This window comes from Vombatus ursinus, unplaced genomic scaffold (genome assembly GCF_900497805.2).
Source record: "Vombatus ursinus unplaced genomic scaffold, bare-nosed wombat genome assembly UNPS02014168.1, whole genome shotgun sequence".
Classification (NCBI taxonomy): Eukaryota; Metazoa; Chordata; class Mammalia; order Diprotodontia; family Vombatidae; genus Vombatus; species Vombatus ursinus.
Window position 1 is genome coordinate 2,340,373 of NW_020953946.1, and position 20,184 is coordinate 2,360,556.

At 39.1% G+C, this 20,184-nt stretch overlaps 2 protein-coding genes across 9 annotated transcripts in view; one reads left to right on the top strand and one right to left on the bottom strand.

The window, feature by feature from the left end:
* The window catches only part of LOC114041161 (cohesin subunit SA-2-like), a 122,911-nt gene extending 120,741 nt beyond the window's left edge, over nucleotides 1-2,170 (bottom strand). For 3 of the 6 annotated variants that reach the window (XM_027859455.1, XM_027859456.1, XM_027859452.1), the window contains exons 1-2: nucleotides 1,817-2,099; nucleotides 1,032-1,206 (exon numbers count right to left, since the gene is read on the bottom strand). In XM_027859455.1, the coding sequence (XP_027715256.1) occupies nucleotides 1,032-1,072 (41 nt within the window). In that variant the 5' untranslated portion in view covers nucleotides 1,073-1,206; nucleotides 1,817-2,099. Of the gene's footprint in view, nucleotides 1-1,031; nucleotides 1,207-1,805 lie in introns of all 6 variants that reach the window. The other 3 variants (XR_003568889.1, XM_027859454.1, XM_027859453.1) reach the window with 3 other exon arrangements.
* Nucleotides 2,171-2,259: 89 nt separating this feature from the next.
* GTPBP6 (GTP binding protein 6 (putative)) lies at nucleotides 2,260-19,855 on the top strand. Of its 3 annotated transcripts, none has more exons than XM_027859460.1 (10): nucleotides 2,260-2,701; nucleotides 3,946-4,083; nucleotides 4,282-4,352; nucleotides 4,826-4,956; nucleotides 6,352-6,422; nucleotides 6,904-7,062; nucleotides 9,617-9,825; nucleotides 11,180-11,328; nucleotides 11,776-11,928; nucleotides 18,071-19,855. In XM_027859460.1, exons 1-10 carry the CDS (start codon nucleotides 2,353-2,355, stop codon nucleotides 18,192-18,194), a joined length of 1,554 nt encoding a protein of 517 aa, XP_027715261.1. In that variant the 5' UTR covers nucleotides 2,260-2,352; the 3' UTR covers nucleotides 18,195-19,855. The 3 variants fall into 3 exon arrangements, with proteins under 3 accessions (XP_027715261.1, XP_027715262.1, XP_027715263.1); XM_027859461.1 differs by having other exon boundaries at nucleotides 6,904-7,011; XM_027859462.1 differs by lacking the exon at nucleotides 3,946-4,083.
* Nucleotides 19,856-20,184: the final 329 nt, after the last annotated feature.

A 20,184-nucleotide genomic window follows, 5' to 3' on the forward strand; every position in this document is an offset into this window, starting at 1 on the left:
CATTATATACTTCTTTGTTATATACATTTAAAATGTAAGGTCCTAAAGGGTAGGGGCCATTTTAATTTTTACCTTTATATCCCCAGAACCCAGCACGACTAGGTGATTAATAAATGGGTGAATGCTTATTCAGTCACTATTTTGGCCTGCTCTCACAATCCAATTACCTGTCTGTCCTAACCTTGCACCCTATCCCTTATCTTAAAATAAGAAAGGAATTAATTGCAGAGAAACACCACATATAATTTAAAGTAAGACTTAGAAAACATGCTAACCATAAAAGTAGGCTGTTTCAGGTTCAAATGAAGTAATTTCTGTATCTTTTGTAATCTGTAAAACACTCTGTAAATGCCAGCAATAATATTACTATTATCACTATTACTGGAGATGTTCTTTAAAACATCAAATATTAGGGATTTATATCAAAACAGAAAGGGGACAGTGGCCAAGTGAGGCACATAAAAAATTATTCTGGTCCTTTTTTCCTTCCAAAATTAGCCTTTTATTTTATACTCATATGTGGTACAGTGGACATGGCACTAAATTTAGAATAAGAGGACCTGAGTCTGAATCTTGGCGCCTCCTCTGTATGACCTTGAACAAGTCACTTAACTTTTGTGATCCAGTCTCCTCATTGATAAAATGAAGTTGGAAAAAATGATTTTTAAAGACTCCTCACAACTCTGTATCGTAAGAACCTATAACCCTATCAAAGATTAACTCCTGGTCAAATGAAACAGAATTCCTTCACGTACTACTAGCATGTTTTAACAAGTGGTTTAAGAAAATCCCTTAAAAGAAGATGAAGGCTTCCTGAAGCAATGCTATAGCAGTCATCCAGATAGTGAACTAATTAAGAGAATAGTTTGTTTAATTATTTTTAAATTGGTCAAACGGCGAAGTCAAATGTTATGGGCTAACGGCACCTGTTCAAAACAAACCCTTTTCAAACAAGGGGCACTCCAAGGCCTCAAACAAGGAAGTGAGAGTGACTACACATTTTCTTTGTTTTACGAAGGGCCCCGTCTTACTTTTGGCTGGTGTCTGGGGCTGGGCTGGGCTCAGCTATCATTTCCGAAGTATCCCATCAGCAGTTGGGAAATCGATTTGACTGGGTCCTCCAAGAAGTCCTGCTCCGGGGGAGCCAAACGAGTCCGAGGAAGCCACTACCTGCTACCCGCTCGCGAAGGAGCAGCCGAAGAAATGCTAGTGGGAGGGGGCGGGGCCGAGGAGGAAAAAGCAAATAGAAAAAATTAGCCAAGGCCAAAAACAAAACAAAAACAAAAACAAAACCCAAACCAGGAACAACCCCACCCCCAAACTCTTCAATCTTGCAGAATTACTGTCGCTACTTAACGCATTTAACACACGGGGGAGGAAGGGAGAGGGGGGCGGGTGCCGGTCACCTCCAGCGGGAGGGCAGTCAACTTTGGGGGGTGTTTGTTTCTGCTAAAGGATTGGGGGGTGGAGCTTTTGGTATTATTTGTCTCAGTTCGGCTTCGCTTTCTCTTACAAGGGGGCAGGCGGCGGCTTCCCCCCCCCCCCCCCCCCCCCCCGGACGGGCGACCTGCGTGCCCTGAGAGTGCGGACACAGACAGCGTGGGAACGCTCCAGGGCCCGGGCCTCCCTGGGAAGGAGGAGGGGAAGAAGGATGCGGCCGCCGCAAGGAGCCGGGGGCCCCAGGCCTGGGCTGGGAGGGAGCTGCAGGGGCAGGTGTGGAAGGCTAGAAGGGCTGGAAAGGGGCAAAGCTCCGGCTGGCGGATCAAACAGATGGGAGGCGCGGAGGTGCTCTCCCCACCCCCTACCTCGCCCCTACCCGCGGGGCCCGGCAGCCCGCTGAGCTCGCGCTCCCGCTCCGAAGGCTGCCCCGAGGGTTCCGTCTTCACTCGAAGCCCCGGGGGCCCAGGCCCCCAGCACTCTCCTAGCCCACCCCACCCCCACTTCCACTCCGACTCGGCCGCTCTAGCAACTGCCCTCTCGGCCAATCGGGGAAGAACGAACACTGGTCACCTGACACGGTCCAGCCAATAGAAAGACAGGTTAGATTCGGCGAGCGATATTGGCGCGGGGTTGATCCGGACTACCTCGAAAAAAATTTTCAAGACGTGGCTCTCGAGGCCCCGCCTACTCATCGTTCTGGCCCTGTCCTGGGTTCTAGCTCCGCCTCTTTCGCAGGCCATCTGCGGCCCCAAGGTTGACGGATTTATCCCCAGCAGGGATCTCCCGCCTGCAAGAGGAACGCACGTTCCATATTTTTTTGTTTCCGGGTGGGGTACCCTAAGAATGAGTACTAGCAGTCCCCGCTTCCGGCGTGAACGGCGGTGGGGCTGCTGACGAGAGCGAAGCTGTGTGATGTGGACCCTCCGGGCCGCCGTCCGCCGCGGGCTGCCGCTTGTCCGAGCGGCCTGTAGCTTCCGTGGGGGCTTTGCGCCAGGCCCCCGGGATCGTCGTGTCCGCGCGCTTTCCACCTTTAGCGGCCAGAGCCCAAACAAGGGCAGGTCGCTCACTGGGTCTGGGGGAGGAGCGACTGCTGGGAGAGGCCGGAAAGAGGAAGACGAGGAAGAGGATGAAGCAGGAGAGGAGGAGGAGGATGAAGAGCTGCTGCTGGAGCGGAAGCCTTTGCTGCCCCAAGGGGCCCAGCGTGTATTTTTGCTTCACCCGGATGTCAAATGGGGAGCTAAGAAACAGACGCTGACCCGAGGTAAGAGACAGCCCTGGAGGCGGGGCTTGGGGCTTGGAGAGGGGAAGGGGCGGGGCTTTGCTGGGCCGGGCTGATGATGATGATCAGGGGGCCTGGGTGGAGTCTCTGCTTTATCTCCTGGCTGTGGTCGGGGCCAGATTGTCTATTAGTTAGGGATTATCTATCTAAATCGCTTTTTCCATCCTCCCAACCCCGCAAAATTTCCAGAAATAGTGAAGCCTCAGGGGGAAAGTTCTGTTTTAAAAAAAATTTCCTGTTTATAAATGTGCACAAGTGTGGCGATACAGATCCCTGTAAAAAACGCCTGCTGCGTACTCGGTGCTAAGATCTGGGAACACAAAGAGACAACCCCAGCCCTCCAAGGCTTTACTAGCTAATATAAGAAGATCATGAATAAATGGAAGCGGGGTGGGGGGAGGGGAGGGTCTTAAATAGGCACTCCATCATCAGGATCCAACCAGCCTTTGCAGCCTTATTACTACTATTAATTTATGTCAATTCAGTAAACCTTTATTAAGTGCCTACTATGTGCCAGGCAGTCTGATCCTCTCCACTGGACTAGCTATTTCCCCCCCCCAAAATTTTTCTCTTCATTTCAAATTTATCTCTACTGCTACCTACATGAAGGCTTCCCTGATTCCTTTCCCTCCCCATTTGTTAATGCCGTCTCCCTCCTTGAAAATGACCTTGTTTATCCATATTATATATATATGTATTACCCTCTCTCTCCCTCCCTTACCCTGCCCATAAGGTATAAGCTCCTTAGGCTCAAAAAATAAACTTTGGGGGTTCAAAATGAGAAGTGTCCAGAAAAAAGAAGTAAAGCTAGAGCCAGCCTAAATGCTGTGGGCTTTGTGAGCATTCACAAATTACAACGTCTGGGCCCTACAGTGAGCTATCAACAACTGTTAGGTCCTCTTGGGCATAGTTTATGGTCCTGAAGGACAGACATCTGGTGGAAAGATACAGAAGAATAAAGAAGTTAAAGAGACAATTTTTAATTTGATATAAGGAAAGACTACCCAACTACTGTTCCAAAATGAAATGAGTTTCCCCAGGAGGCCAATTGAAGTGAAATTTGAGATTACAATGGAACATTCAGGTAGAGATAAGCAAATAAAATGGAACTTCTTTCTGAAAGAAAATATAGATTAGGATGCCAACCCAATTCTGGCTTCACCCTTGTCTCCTGTTTCATGGACTAAGATGATACAGTTTACCAGGGTCTTGATTTCTCCACAAAGCTGAACTTCAGGTGGCTGAGGCAAAAGCTCTCGTGCATACCCTGATGAACTGGTCAGTGGAAGAGACAATGATTGTATCAACAAAAACCCCAGACAAGAAGCTGGTGTTTGGCAAGGGGAATTTTGAGCTTCTGACAGGTGAGTGGGATTAGGAAGCATTGATATTGTATTTTATGTATTGTTGACAGTGCTTCTGATCTCTACCCTTTTGACATTAGGATTATGACATTAAGAAAATAAATTTACAAAGGGCTAGAATGAGATCTTCTCTATAATGTACTCCAACCCCAGAGTGCAAGTTCTGTGAAATTTCAATTGATTTTCTCTTTCTCTTAGAAAAAATTAGAGGATCACCTCAAATAACTTCGGTCTTCTTGAATGTAGAAAGAATGAATCCACTGACAAAGGTATGATAATTTTTTTGTTCATTTAGATGGATGCCTTTCAGTAAAATATGGAATAAATTAAAAACCTATTAAAAAGATATGAAGATAAGAGAAAATTATGCTTGTAGAAGATCTCACCCAAAGTGCTTTCCTCAGTATCAACTCTATAACTCTGTCAGTTCTTTAGATCAAGAAGGTAGCACTTTTTATTATTTTATATATTGAGAGCTCTCTAGATTACAGTATAGATAGTGATCATCCATATATATGAGAAACAAAATAGATCTTTTCTGCTTGTAATTGATAATCTTACATTTCATTTAACTCCCATTACCTGTTGCCTCATGAGTTTGAGTACTCTTAGGAATAGTTCTGTTTGGAGTTCTTTTCCTCGTCTATGTTCAGTAAGAATTTATATGTAGCTATATATGTCTTGCTATCTATCACTTGTTTTTCATGTCTTTTTGCTTTTTGGGTTTGTTTGTTTTTTAAAGAAAGAACTTGAAACTGCCTGGGGAGTAGAGGTATTTGACCGATTCACGATTGTTCTTCATATTTTCCGCTGCAATGCTATGACTAAGGAAGCTAAACTTCAGATTGCTTTAGCTGAAATTCCACTTCTCAGGTACTTCCACACAATGAACCTCTAAGCAAAACCTTTATCATGCTATCACTTCCTTCTCCTCTAAGCAAAATCGAGTAAAAATGCACCATGTTTTTACAAATTAAAATGTGCATCCTGAGAAAGTTTTTTATTCTTTGTTTTGAAATTTTTGTGTTAGCTCACTACCACAATTGTTTCAAAAATTTGAATCATTATATTCTCACTAAAAATCATATTAATAATAGCAGATATCCATGCCACTGCCTCATTTTGTGGGTGGTCATCTTGGTTTTCAAAAGCTATATCAGCAAAGTACAAGTTCTAGCAAGCCCTACCAAGGTAGAAAGCTGTTAAGTCTTATCCTGATGCAAACCATATATGTGAATCTGAGGAACAGCCTAGCGGTGTTCAGAGAAGCTTATTACCAGGTTGATACAAGGGTAATGAATTTTTCAGCCACTGCAACTCATAGAGACTGCCTGTTAAAGGATAGCAAAGTATATATGAGACTGTAATTTTAGAATCCAGATGTAGTTTTTGCTATCTTTAATAGTGAAAATAGTTTGGTATTTTAAAAAAATCTTTGCAGATCTTTTCCATTTTTCTTCTGTTTGTTTTCCTACTTCCACTTTCATTCTTAAATGCCTTCAAGATGACTTTGCTTAATTGTGCCTCTCACCAAGCTTTCTTCAACTGAGTTTTATCTGCTATCCCTTCTCTCTGTTTCATGAGATAGTTCTGTTCATAATGTTTCTTTGAAGAGTTTCTTAAAAGTTTTACCAAAAATTTCATATTCTCAATTGAAAGTACCTTTGGCACTCTCTCTCCACTAGACAGACAAGTCAAGTATTTGATAAGGAAACTGCTTTTTAGGCTCTTTTGGTCTCCTTGTTATGACAATTGATTTATGGTTTTTTGGCTGCTAAATAAAATTATTGTAAAAAGTATTAGTGTCATTTCTACTGTACATTAAACATCTTTCATTATTGATAACTTCTTTAGATTGGTCAGGATTTAGTTATTTCAACTACATGCCATCACTTTTTATCACGATAGTTCTTCTAGCTTTATACTAATTCTGCTCTTTGCACTAGCAAGTTGATAGTCTGACAGTACACGGATTAAGACTCTGCCATCAATAACAAGTCATTTCCTATCTGTTAAAATACAGTCAGTTTAATCTTTTGTGACAAAGACCCCAGCATAGTTTGCTTAAAATAATGTTTTTTGATTATTAATTGTTTTTCATATTTAGAGACATGTTTAAGCTGCTTGATTTCTTCCATTTTTGTCACTTTCATATTTACATTTTTATTCTACCTTTGACTATAATTTTTTATGAAGTTTGTATTTCTGTAATCAATAAGTGTATTTGCTAAATGTTTTAAAGCAATTTCACTCCTATTTCAATACCAGGTCAAATCTGAGAAATGAAGTTGCTCAATTAGATCAGCAGGGTGGTGGCTCTCGCTCTATGATGGGATCAGGTAAAACACAATACTGTAGTCTATATGTGGATACAAGTGAAGCCAATAGCAAAGGTGTTTAAAGTCACTGTACAAATAAATGTATTGGGAATATACCTGACATTGTAATGTTGTGTGTTTAGTACACATTCAAAATTGAAAAAAATAATTCAGAATCATGCCATCTCTTCTACCTCCCCATCCACATTACTCACTAACAGAGTACAGTTTTGTCAAATACCTACCATATACATTGCAATGAAAATATTTCTTTGAGCTGTGGGTGACCTTTTTTTTCAACTTCTATTAGAGCAGAAAGGTAGTAGAGGTTACATAAGAAAAACAGTCAATGATGAGCTCTTAGTTAGGGTGAATTAGTAGTGTTGGAAAAGGATATACTGACTCTACGTTTCTTTCCATTATAAAGACCTTTAATAAAAAACTTCTTTTCCATTTTTATCCTATTCTTACTAAAAAACATAACCAAACTTTGGATTTTTAGGAGAAACCTTCATGCAAATACAGCAGCGTGTCTTAAAAGAAAAAGAAATAAAAATTAAGAAGGCCCTGGAGAAGCTTAAGAAAAGAAGACATCTTCTCAGAAATCAACGTAAGAAGCGTGAGCTTCCTGTTATTTCTGTAATGGGATACACAAATTGTGGTAAGGAGAAAGTCTAATATGTAGGGTTTTTTATTTATCATTAGGGTGTTTTTTTAAGTGCTTCCTTGGAAAAACTTTAGGAAATTCTATGTAGAAACGTTAGAAGATTGATTAATATTTACTAAGAGCCAGTACATATTTTGCTATGGAGAATAAACTCAAAATAAACTCTTCAATGGGAAATTCTATTCTATATGGACCATTAACATCAATCAAATATTCCTTAATCACCTATTTAATATCTGCCTGTCATTTTGATAGGCACTTTTGGATACCTCTGCTTTTTATGGATGCTTTTTCATTTGAAGTCCTAGGATTATTTAAGTAGAACATTTACTAGAAGGACAAAGGCATTTCATGTTTTGAATTAATAAGATTTTGTAGTCTTTTTTAAAATGAATTATGCTGTTCTTAATATTTATGTAAAGCTTCTGTAATTAATGTTCTTCATGTAACAAATGAAGAGGAATTTATAGGACTGAATTTCTGTTTCATCCCTCAAAGTAAAGAAGGGACCAGGTGCTTGCTTGTGTTCAAATGAAGGAAGAAAAACAGTTATCAAAAGATTACAGATTTAGAGCTAGAAGGGACCTTAGAGGCCTTCAAGTCCAACCCCCTTATCTTGCAAATGAGGAAATTAAAACACAGAGGTTAAACATATATCCTGTAATCACACAGACTGAAAGTGTCTAAATTCTAACTCCAGCTTAGCATCTGTCTGTACTTGCAGGGTACAAGCATGTAGTTCATCTCAGCAAGGTGGCTTGAATCCCTCAAGAGCATAATGTGCCCATATACTCTCTCCTTACGTATCTGGGGTTTCACCTCCAATAAGTCGTTTTTGTTCCCTCCTTGCCGCTGTAAAGGTCATTCTGCTTTACAGAAAAAACAAAGTAAGAGTTGAGCTGCTCTATCTTCTCTCTGTTGTCCCATCCTCCCCAAGAAAGGGTCCCAGCTCCTCTTTGAACTGCCTTTTTCTTCCAACCTAACTTAAAAAAACAAAAAACGCAACTACTTTTTATTGTCCTTGACTTCCTTTACGAGCTTCAGTTCATTCTGAGAGCTGGCATTCCCACCACACTCTTTTTTATTAGTCTTTTGTTGCCTGACTATACTTCTATCCTCTGTATGTTTTAAACAATTTGATTTGGTTTACTTCAGCTAAAAAATATCAAGTAATTAACATTTGTCAATAACTTCTTGCCTTCTATGAGCCAGAAATTAAGCCCATAATTTCAAGGTAACTAGATACTATTCAAAGAGTATCAGCAGTCAAGGAGTTCCAAAAATCCATCCGTGGAGCCTTTTGTTGTCACTCTCCACCCTTCCCATCTAAACAGGCTGCCGTGGCTTCATCTCATTTGCCACCCACAGTGCACTTCCCTAGCTATATAAAATGTCATTGTCTTTTAACGTAAAGTGCCCCTTTAGGGTTTGTATGACATTGTCGTATCAATTTGTAAGCTATGGGGGGGAAATAGTTACTTAGTTCTGCTCAATGCCTTATGCAGAGATACACAATACTGTAATTTTTTTTTATTCTGATGAGAATGATATTTCAGTGTGTTGGAAAAATAAAATTATAGAGCCAAAAGGGACCCTGGAGATTATGAAGTGCAAGCCCTCTATTTTACAGAGGAGGAAACCTGAGCCCAAGGAAGGGCTGTGATTTACCAAGGTTACACACCTAAGAGTGAGGGAGCCTTAAATTGGTTTATGGAGAGAGGCAGCAAGGTGTAATGGCTAGAGACCCAAGTCAGAAAGACCTGGGTTCAAGTTTTCTGCCTCTGTCATACACTGGCTGGGTGCCCTGAGCAAGTAATTAACCTCTCAGTGCTTCCAGTGGTGCTCTAAAGCTGTAAGTTGTAAAACAGTTGCTGATCTGCATTGGTAGAGACAGTTTGCTCACTATGCCAATGAAATCACAGGTCTTGACTCAAAAAAAGTGAAAGATAATTACTCAGGTTCCCAAATGGATATGTAATCTCATCAATTCAAGAATTCTCTCGAAAGAAGTAGGTTATAGACTATCCATTCCTACCCAGCCTGTGTGACTTTTGTCCATGACCTCCCATAAGTTTGCCGCCCAACACAGTGGAGGACTTCCTTGAGTTTTCCTAACATTTTAAGGGTGCCACTTGACCAGTCTGGCTCTCTGCCAGTCATCCCTCACTCTTCACATGACCAGCCCATCTTTCAAACTTCATCATTGGATATATGTTTTAGCCGGCTCACACCCACCATACACCTCTCCATAGCTCTGTTTGTGATATTCATTTTAAATTCTAGCAACATGGATAAAATGTTTCTTCTGAAAAATAGGCCTTTGCTTTCATGGGAAGATTGACATCAATAAAAAAGCTTGCTATATTTTCAAGGCCATCCAACCTATTCTTATCCTCCTGTTCAACTTTGGACTCATCTCAATGTCCATCTATGTTGTCTATCCCAGATATACGAAATTATAAACATAGTTTATAGAATTATAATTTTAGCTCAAAGGTTAAAATTTTTTAATAAATGTTAAAATATTTTATTTTGACTGCTCTTTTAGGAAAAACCACTTTAATCAAAGCTCTGACTGGGGATGCAGCAATTCAACCACGTGATCAGTTATTTGCCACTCTGGATATCACAGCCCATTCTGGATCTTTGCCTTCCCGTATGACTGTTGTTTATGTAGACACCATTGGATTCCTCTCCCAACTTCCTTATGATCTCATTGAGTCCTTTTCAGCTACACTGGAAGATGTAGCTTATTCAGTAGGTTAATATTATAAATGTTGCCAAGCAGTGAAAGTTTTCTTTCTTCCTTTTTTTAAAAGTTATTAATTTTTGCAAGCATTTATCTCTCCAGCAGTTAGATAACTCAGTGGATCGAATGCTAGGCCTGAAGTCAAGAAGTCCTGAGTTCAAATCCAGCCTCAGACATTTACTAGCTATGTGACCCTGGATAAGTCATTTAACTTGTCTGCCTCAGTTTCCTCATCTGTAAAATGGGAGTAATAATAGCACCTCCCTAGCAGAGTTGTTGTGAGGCTCAAATGAAATAATATTTGTAAAGAGTTTAGCATGGTGCCTGGCACATTGTAGGCACTTTTGATTTTAAGTGAATGCCAGGAATAGTCCATCAAATTGTCAGTAATAAAGGGTTCTAAATGTTATATTTGTTAAAATTTGAATGAGTAAATAACTTTAAACATAGTTAACCAAAAACATCAAAGAAATAAAAATAAGGAGTAAAATCTTATCTAAAACCCTTGATATTTAACAAGATTAATGATTTAACAAACAAAGTAAACAAGCCCAAAAAATGCTTTTGTTCTGTGTGCTCTTCCAAGTCTATCAGAAGTTCTACTACCTCTGGCTTTGTTTTATTTATTTTAATTTCATATCTGTTTGTTTTTATATCATGTAATAATAGTAATTAGCATTTATATAGCAACGACTTACTGTGTTACGTGCTTTACAAATATGATCTCATGTGAGCCTCACAGCAACACTGCCATAAAGGTGCTGTTATTATCCCTATTTTACAGTTGAAGAAAGTGAGGCAAATAGAGGTTAAGTGACTTTTCCAAGGTCACACAGCTAGTAAGTGTCTGACATCATACTTGAACTAAAGTCTTCTTGACTCCAGGCCCAGCACTATCCACTGTACCAACTAGTTGCTTCATTTCCAAATATATATCTCCCTCTTCTTTCTTACTCAGAAAGCCATCTCTTTTAACAAAGATTAAAAAAGGAGGAAAAAAAGCAGTTCAGTAAACTAAATCAACACAGAACCTTGTGTAGCAGTATATAAGATATTACAGACCCATAGTACCCCCCATCTTTTCCTTAAAGGGAAGAAAGTTCTGGCTTTGTTTTACAAGTAACTTTTTTGATTCAGGCTTGCCTGAGAGGATAAGGGCTAAGCCATATGACATCTTTAAATCGCTTTTAGTCCTATGGATATTCAAAGTGCAGTCTAATCATTGTGACCTTTTGAGACTGAGAACTCACCTTTATTAATAGACAAATACATTACCAAATATCTGTTTTGTTGGTCTTGTAGACAGACTCATTATAGAAACTGTCCTTGTTATTAACCATATTCTTCATATGTGTGTTGTAGGATGTAATAATCCACGTAAGGGACATCAGTCACCCTGAGTCTGACCTCCAGAAAGCAAGCGTTTTGTCTGTTCTAAAGAATCTGAATCTGCCAAACCAGTTACTAGGTTCAATTATAGAAGTTCACAACAAGGTGGATTTGGTAGAACGGTAAGAAGAAAAAGACAGTGTTTTAAACTTATTTTTTTCCACACCCTTCTCTTCTTGGTGAAATTTTCCTTGGCAGACTATTTAGCATCCCTCCTATTTTCTTGAAACTTTTTCATCTTCAGTTCTTCCATACAGTGAAATTTCTTACACATGAAAAGAAAGCTCTAATAATCATAAGTACTGTATTTTATCTACAATAGCTTTCCCATGAATTAGTTAATTTATTTTAGTCGTGTAGACCAGGCTGTTTGACTCCTGAGGTGTTAAAGAATACAGGTCTTTAGAATTCCATCTGGCAAGGGTGGTATCAAAGCCTGGCACTGATCATTTCAGTTACCCAGGCTAACCCTCAGTCTCACTTCCTTCATATGTATTGTTTATTAGTTGATCAATTGCTTCTTCATACGGCTTTAATAATGCTTGCTAATTTTTTTCTTTGTTACTTAGATATGAACCTACAGAACCAAATGCTATAACCATTTCTGCTCTTCTTGGGCATGGATTGGAGAAACTGAAAGCAGAGATAGAAAGTGCAGTTTTGAAAGCAACTGGAAAAAAACTTCTCACTCTTAAAATTAAGCTGGAAGGAGCTCAACTAAGGTAAACAGAGAGGTAACCAATGTTGACTGAAAGAATGATAAGTAATTGCTACGATGAGTCATTGGTGGATTGACTTAGAAACATGGCTTTTGAAGGAAAAACTTGATTAAAAACCCTAGATAAATAACTGCTTAAAAAGCTTTATAATTAGATTTTGCATTTTCCTGAAAGCAAAGGAGAGTTTCTTATGTCTCTGAAGCAAATTCATTTTTTATATCTGAAAGTTATATTCTTGAAGAAATCTAGTGCAGATGCTATAACATAACTAGAGCAGCATCTCAAAACCCTGCAGAGTAATCTGGCATATGGACTGGGAAATTAAAGATAATATCTGGAATGGGAAATACTAAGGCAATAGAAAGTTTGCAGTGAAGTGCTGAATGGAAGTGTGATTAAGTAAAGGGCAATTGACCCAGACATGGTTCAGGCCCAATCTTGGGGAAAAAATAACAAATTTATTAATTTACATAGAATTTTGAAAAGAGGTAATTTAGAAGGACAAGACTTCAGAACATCAACTAATTATTATGTTCAAGATGGAAAGTACCTTAATATTAGCCTAGAAGGGAAAAGGTTGCCAGTCAAGTGCAGAACTGGACCCAAGAGTAATTATTCATTATTCAATGTCCTCTTGGAAGGAGTGCCCCAGGATTTGAGCTCTGTGCTCTTTAACAGTTTTATCAGTAACTTGGATAAAGGTGTAGATATTATGTTCCTCACCTTTTAGAGATGACACAAAACTTGGAGGAATAGCTAAAACACTGGCTGACAAACACAGTGTTCAAAAAGATTTTGACAGGCTAGAACACTGGGCTGTATCTAACCAGATGAATTTTATTGGAGATAAATGTAAAGTCTTAAAATATTTGAGTTCAAAAAATCAATTTCATAAACACAAGACTGGGCAGGCCCAGCTAGATTAAAAAGATATGGAGGCTTTAGAAGACTGCAGACTCAATATGAGTCAGGAGTGTGTCATTGAAGTCAAATCATTCAAAAAGGACTTACGTAATGCCTGCTAAATGTCAGGCACTGCACAGGATACAGAGACAAAGATAAAACAGGCCTTGCTCTCTACTGGCTTCCATTCTATTGCAGAGAAAACTGTGAATAGAGATAAGTAAATACAAAACATATACAAAGTAATGGAAGAGGGGAAACTCAAGTGAGGGAAAGAAAATAGGCCAGTACAGGAGATAGCACTTGAAACAAGCCTTAAAGACAACAAGGGTCAATAACAAGGTGGAGGCAAGGCATGGGAATAGCCAGTGTACAGGTAGAGTTGGGATGTGGAATGTTGTGTATGAGGAACAACAGATGAGCCAGTTTGACTGAAGTAAATGAATGAAAAAAACATTAAGTGCTTACTCTATACCTGGGAATGTGTTAAGGGGATACAAATACAAAAACCAAGATAGTCTCTGTCTTCTAGGAATTTACATTCTGTATAGCCAGGGAGGTGTATTTTAGTCTGGGAGGTGACAAGGATGGTGAGTGGAATCATGGGGCAGATGATGGGCATGCCCTTTCCAAAAATGGTACTGTTATTCTGATCACTGTTCCCAGAACAAGGAGGTTCACATGAAGAGGCATAGCAGGAAGATGGCTAGGTAATGTAGCATGGTCAGGTCTGAGACCAGCTAGATATAAGGAACTCTGACCAATCAAGAGAGGATGGCCCCAGGGCAGCAGCAGCAGCAGCATGCCACCAAAAGTAGGCTGGAGCCAAATTGTGTAAGGCTTTAAAAGCAAAACAAAGCATTTATATTTTTACCTAGAAGCTAGGGAGCCACTGAAATTTCTTAGCAAGAAAGTGACATGGTCAGATCTGTGCTTTAGAGATATCAATTTGGCAGCTTATGGAGAATGGACTGGAGAGAAAAGAGCTGGAAGCAAGGTGACTAATTAGGATGACGCTCTTGAAAAAAGTTATGTGATGCAGCAGGAAAGATAATGAACCAGGATGATGGCCATGTGAGTGGAAAGAAAGACAAATATTGTAAAAAGTAGCATTAATAAGATATAATAATTAATTGGATATAGGGGAGCAAGGGTAAAATAGTAATAATAATAGCTAACATTTATAAAGCACTTAGTGTGTGCCAGGAACTGGCACTCATTCTTTCCAGTTATCTCATATGATCTTCCTAACAACCCTGGGAGGTAGGTGCTATTATGATTCCCATTTCACATTTAAGGAATGTGAATAGTGGTTAAGTGATTAACAGAGGTTAAGTGAGTTGCACAGGGTCACTTAGCTAATAAGTGTCCCAGGTCACATTTGAGCTCATGTCTTCCTGACTTCACTCTAATCACTGCACCACCTAACTACCTCTAGGAAATCAAGGATTACTCTCAGGTGGTTCCCTCAACAAAAAAAAAGGGAAGTTATGGGAAGAGATGAGTTTAGGGGGAAATATAAGTTTAATATGCCTGTGAGATGTCTGGATAATACTGTCACATCAGGAGTTGGTGATGCTCGGAGAGAGGTATAGGCTGTATTTGTAGATTTGGGGTTCACTTACTTAAAAGTTGAAACCTTGGGAGTTGATGAAATCACAAAAATAGAAATGGGCCCAGGACAGAATCCTGGGTGTACCCACACATAGGAGATAGGGCATGGATGATGATCTGGCAAAGGAAAGTGAAAAGAACTGATAAATAAAAGGAGAAATAGAAATAAAGTGTCACTAAAACCCAGGGAGTAGAGTTTCCAGGGGTAGAAGTTGATCGATATTGTCAAATGCTGTAAGCGGCCAGAAATGACAAAAGATTAGATTAGATTAGATTAGACCATTAGATTTTTGGTAACCTTGGAGAGAGCCATTTCAGCCACGTGATAAAGTTGGAAGCCAGAGGGCAAAGGGCAGACAGGTGAGTCAGAGGATGTGAAGCAAAGGCAACAAGTGTAGACAAGTTTTAATAGGATATTGGCCGTGAAATGAAGGAGAGATGTACGACTGATAACCTCTCTGGAACTGTAGGTCAACTGAAGGGTTTTTTAAGGATAGAGGAAAATTGGGTATGTTTATAGACAACAGGGAAGAAGCCAATAAATAGGGAGCTATTGAAGAATAAAGGATGGGGAAGGAATGATTAAGAGGACAAGTTGCAGGGCAGCTAGGTGGTGCAGTAGGTAGAGCACCGGCCCTGGATTCAGGAGGACCTGAGTTCAAATCCAGCCTCAGACACATAACATTTACTAGCTGTGTGACCCTGGGCAAGTTACTTAACCCCATTGCCTAGCCAAAAAAAAAAAAAAAAAAAAGGACAAGCTGCCAGAGGACATAGGCAGGGATAGGATCAAGAGCATAAGTAGAATTAATCTTTGATTTTTGTCAAGAAGTTGCAGCTCTTCCTCTGTAACCAGAGCAAAAGATGAGAAGATAGGAGAAAATGTTGAGAAGTTTAAGAGAATAGGGAGCTTGTAGCAAATGGCCTGTTTTCTCCCTCCTGAGAGAGAGATATAATGTGAGAGACTTGAGGAGAGGAAGTTTGGAACAATCATGTGAGGAGTGTGAGAGTCAATTATGGAAGAGAATAAAAGGACTAGAGATTAATTTGTAATGGACATAGATTTTTGTGACTCTTCAGTTATGTTATAGTAGAAACTCCTTTTCAAACAGCGGTTAGGCTAGGTGGACGCTGGTAACTTTTTCACCTTAGAATTTCTGTGACTGATTTCTCTTGCTCTTTAGCAACATGTTAGTAAAAGTGGAAAAGGGAATGGTGAGCCATTCCAGGCTTTGATTTTAGCAAGGCATGAGTGGCAATAGAGCAGGAGATTCAAGGGTAGAAAATAATTTATACTTGGACTGGTTAAGTATAGGGTCATGACTGGGAAAGGATAAAGTGAAGCCAGAGCAAGGGTAATGGCACTAGGGAAGAGAAGAACCAAAGGTCCCAAGGAGATGAATAATAGTTTTAGAAAGAGTAAGGCACAAGGAGAGATAGAAAGATAGCAGGTTATGGTGAGGTTGAAGAATTTGAGAATTCTTGATTATGGGAGTATGGATGATGGTGAGATCAAGGATTTAGCCTTTCTTTTATTTGGTTGAGGTGGAGAGAAGGTATAGGTCATGGGACTTGAGGCTGAGGAAGGAAGAGGCCAGAGTAGCTGAGGAAACATCAGCATGTCTTGAGATATCCCCCAAGTCGAAGAAGGACAAGTGTTAGAGTAGAGAAAGTCTGTGAACTAGGTACTGACCTTCTGGAGAAAGGAAAGAAAACAGCTTGGAATCAAAAAGCTTTATTTTGAGGAATCCATAGGCTTCACCAGACTGAAGGAGTCCATGATCCCTGATCTGGATAGAGTAAATGTCAAAGGATTTGTTTGGTTGTTGAGTGACGACAGCAGAGGGGGAATCTAGAAGCAGCAAGAAGCGTGCCTACTCCTCTTCCTATTCCAGATTGAGAAAGTAGACATGAGAGAGGGCGTTTCTGGTACTGGAGAGAGTGGTTAGGGATACAGCATCCTTTAGGAGGAGCTCAGTCACAAGGAGTATCAGAAGGCAGAAGTAGGTAATATGGGGGGCAGCTACTTGACTCGGTGGCTAGAGCACTGGCCCTGGAGTCAGAAGGACCTGGGTTCAAATGCGGCCTCAGACACAAAAATCTTACACTAAAGCTATTATAGAAGGATGATAGTGCTACTATATTGTGCCCTACTCAGACTACAGCTGGTGTATTGTATTCCATTTTGGGAACCACAGTTTAACTGGAGAAGGGTCCAAAAGAAGGAAAACAAGGTGAAGGGCCTTATTTAGCCTAGAAAAAAGCATACTCTGAAGAGACAGAGAGACATGTTTAAACAAACAATTGAAAGGCTGTCAATTAGAAGGATTAGCTTTATTATACTGGACCTCAGAGTCTAGGACTAGGTGGGATGGGTAGAAGATTCAAATAAGCAAATTTAGACTTGATGGAAAGAATAACTTTCTAACATTTAAAATTGTCCAAAATGTAACAGTCTGCATTTAAGGGAGTGAGTTCCCTCTCATTGGAACTCTTCAAGCAAAGGCTTATTCGATTTATTGTAGAGGGGATTCTAATTCAGGTTAAGGACTGGAGTCAGTAGATGGCCTTATAAGGTCCATTCCAACTCTGTAGTTCTTTTCACAGAACATGCATGCACACACGCGCACACACACACACAAAGTGTGAACTGGAATAAAATGAAGATCCTTTACCTTAGCACTGTACTTGTCATACAGTAAATGCTTAAATTTTTTTTCATTCATTTATTCATTACCTCCTAAAAAGTTCACAGCATTTATTTTTGTCTTAGTTATACAGAGACTGATCATCTCTCCAGTTTTGCTCAAGATGTATTAAAATTCATCACTGGGGGGCATCTAGGTGGCACAGTGGATAGAGCTCCAGCCTTGGAGTCAGGAGGACCTGAGTTCAAATCTGGATTCAGACACTTGACCCTTACTAGCTGTGTGACCCTGAGCAAGTCACTCAACCCCAATTGCCTTATCAAAAAGCAAAAACAAATAAACAGACAAACAAAAAATTCATCACTGGGTAGTGGATGGGCACGTATGTTACTTTTCTTCTTAAACCTTAACGAAATATAATCCCAATGTAAACATTCTGATTTAACCCGTACTGGAAACTATAGCTTTTTTTATTTTCCCTGGTATATACAGTTACAACTTTTAACCAGCTTTATGTTTTAAATACAGATTTTAAAGATGATCAAGTTCTATCTTAAACATATGACAGTTTCTCACATTTAAGAGAAAACTACTTAAAAACAGCTTTTAGAGGAAAGGTATCCTACAAATCTAATAAATAAATGAACTGGTATATGTATTTCCACTCTTTTTAAAAATACTTATTTTTTAAAAGATTCACAAATCATTTACATATTATTTAATCATGTATCTTCACAGAGCTTTTCTGTTTTCAAAGCACTTCTACATAAACTGGCTTTAGTCAACAAGTTGTTTCTTAAATTGCTTCCACGCACAGCACTATATGGAATACAAAAGAAGTCTGGGAAAAGGGCTCTTTTTCAAGGTAGAAGTTTTTAATGTGAAATGCACGTTGGTGGCATAAACATGCTTCCAGGAAAGAATGAACCATAGCATTAATGGATTAATGATTTTCATGAAGTGTTATCTTTTACTTATAGCTGGCTTTATAAAGAAGCAACTGTACAGGAAGTTGATGTTATACCTGAGAATGGAACCGCCAATGTTAAAGTCATCATAAGTAACTCAGCTTATGGCAAGTATAGAAAACTCTTCCCGATATAACAATGTATTAATTATATTATGGAACAATTCAATGTTTTAAGCATTCTGAAGGAATGCTGCCTAAATACCAAAGGAGGTACTCCACTCTGCCTCACATTTAAGATATGTTTGCTGCTATGTGAAGTGACAGTGATGGCAATCTCACTTTGGAAATGGATGTCAGATTGTTAATTTTGAGTTGCTCTATATAGATTAAAATTATACTGGATGAATCACCTTTAGTTTCCAGAAATTTGTTAGATCCTGAGTGCTGCCTTCATTTGTTTTTTATCTGTAAATAAATATTTATGTTATTTTTTGAGCTTTTTAAATCTTATGGGGTTTGTTTGTTTTTCATGGGAGAGGAATCACAGTAAAGAAAAAATGAAATTTGCCTGTCCAGCCATGTATATTCTTAAGATGACAGAAATTATACATTAGTCACTAACCCCTTTTTTCCCCTCCCCATCCATGCCACTCAGTGTTTTTAAGTTAATACAATTTCACCCTTCAGGAGAACTAAAACATCTTTCTTCTCATACCTCAAACATAGCCCAGCTAACTCATTCTATTTTAAATAGAAAGAGAGAAAATGTTTGTATTTTAGGGCTTATGATAGGTATCACCCTATCTTGTTTGTTTCCTAACTATTTTCTTATCTAGGCTGAATTATTTCTTTCATTTCCTCATTCTTTTCGCAAAAAACCTATTAAGCTCTAACTATAAGTATTGCACTATCCTCATCCTAAGCATTGAGCTTAAAAAGTTAAGATTTGTATAGGCCTTGCCCTCAGAAAATTTGCCTTTTGCTGGGAGTGAGTAGGGAAGTGGAGGAAAACTGGGAATATAGCAGATGGAAAAGGAAGAAGGCAACAGGTGAGGGTGGGAAAAAGGAAACTAGAAGGAAAGCAGAAGTAAGAAATACATCTTCTCTCATGGCATTAGACCTCTAGAGGCAAATATTTGTGTTAGTGGGTAATAGAGTTGTAGAAATCATAAGGACATTCAATTATCCACCAAATTCATGACTATATGATGATTCCTTTACATTTTAGGAAAATTTGATTATATTATAGATCAGATTATTCAGAAAAATACAGAATATGTATACCACCCTCCCCCTTAATTTGTATTTGTAGACATTGCCTAGTAGTATTCAATCAACTAAGGAAATGGATTCATTCCTTGAATTTAATAATTCCCAGCAAAGGAAAGAAGAGGCACAATTAGGTTTTTTGAAAGGCTATGGTACTTGAGAAACAGTGATTAGACAGCTAATGTTTTTGAAGGCCTTTCCCCTTCATTAAAATCAAAGCTGCTGGCAGTATATAATGACTGTGTTTACTATAATGAAAAAACTATAAACATTCAAAAATTCATCCTCATAAATTAATTTCTGTGAAATTAAATGATTCATTTCAGGAGACAGTACTGACAGAGAGAAGACGATTATGGTACCAAATTCGTCTTTTCCTAACTAAATGATAGGAAATATATAAGAGACATGTTAGCAAACTATTTCTCTTCCTAACTTTAAGCTTGCTTCTTCTTACTTCATTAGTTCTTTATGGGCATTACCTTTTCTGGTTGTACTTACCCAGCAAAGTAATCAAATGAGATAAAATTTGTAGAGCACTTAGCACGGTACCTGGCAAATAGTAGGTGCTTAATAGATGCTTCACTTACCAGCTGTGTGACCCTGGACAAGTCACTTAACCTTGCTTGCCCTAGTTTCCTCATTTGTAAAATGAGCTGGGGAAGGAAATGGCAAACCACTCCAATGTCTTTGCCAAAAAAAATCCAAAGAGGATCACAGTCAGATGCAACTAAAACGACTGAACAACAACAACAAATAAATGCTTATTCTCTCCCAATAGTTATGCATCTTCTAATGAGTTTACCCTTTGAATTTATTCTTTCAGGTGTTAGGGTGTCAATCATTTACTAAATGACACTCTGATACCTTGAAGTGTTGTTGTTGTTTCAGTCATGAAACATTTCATGTTGATCC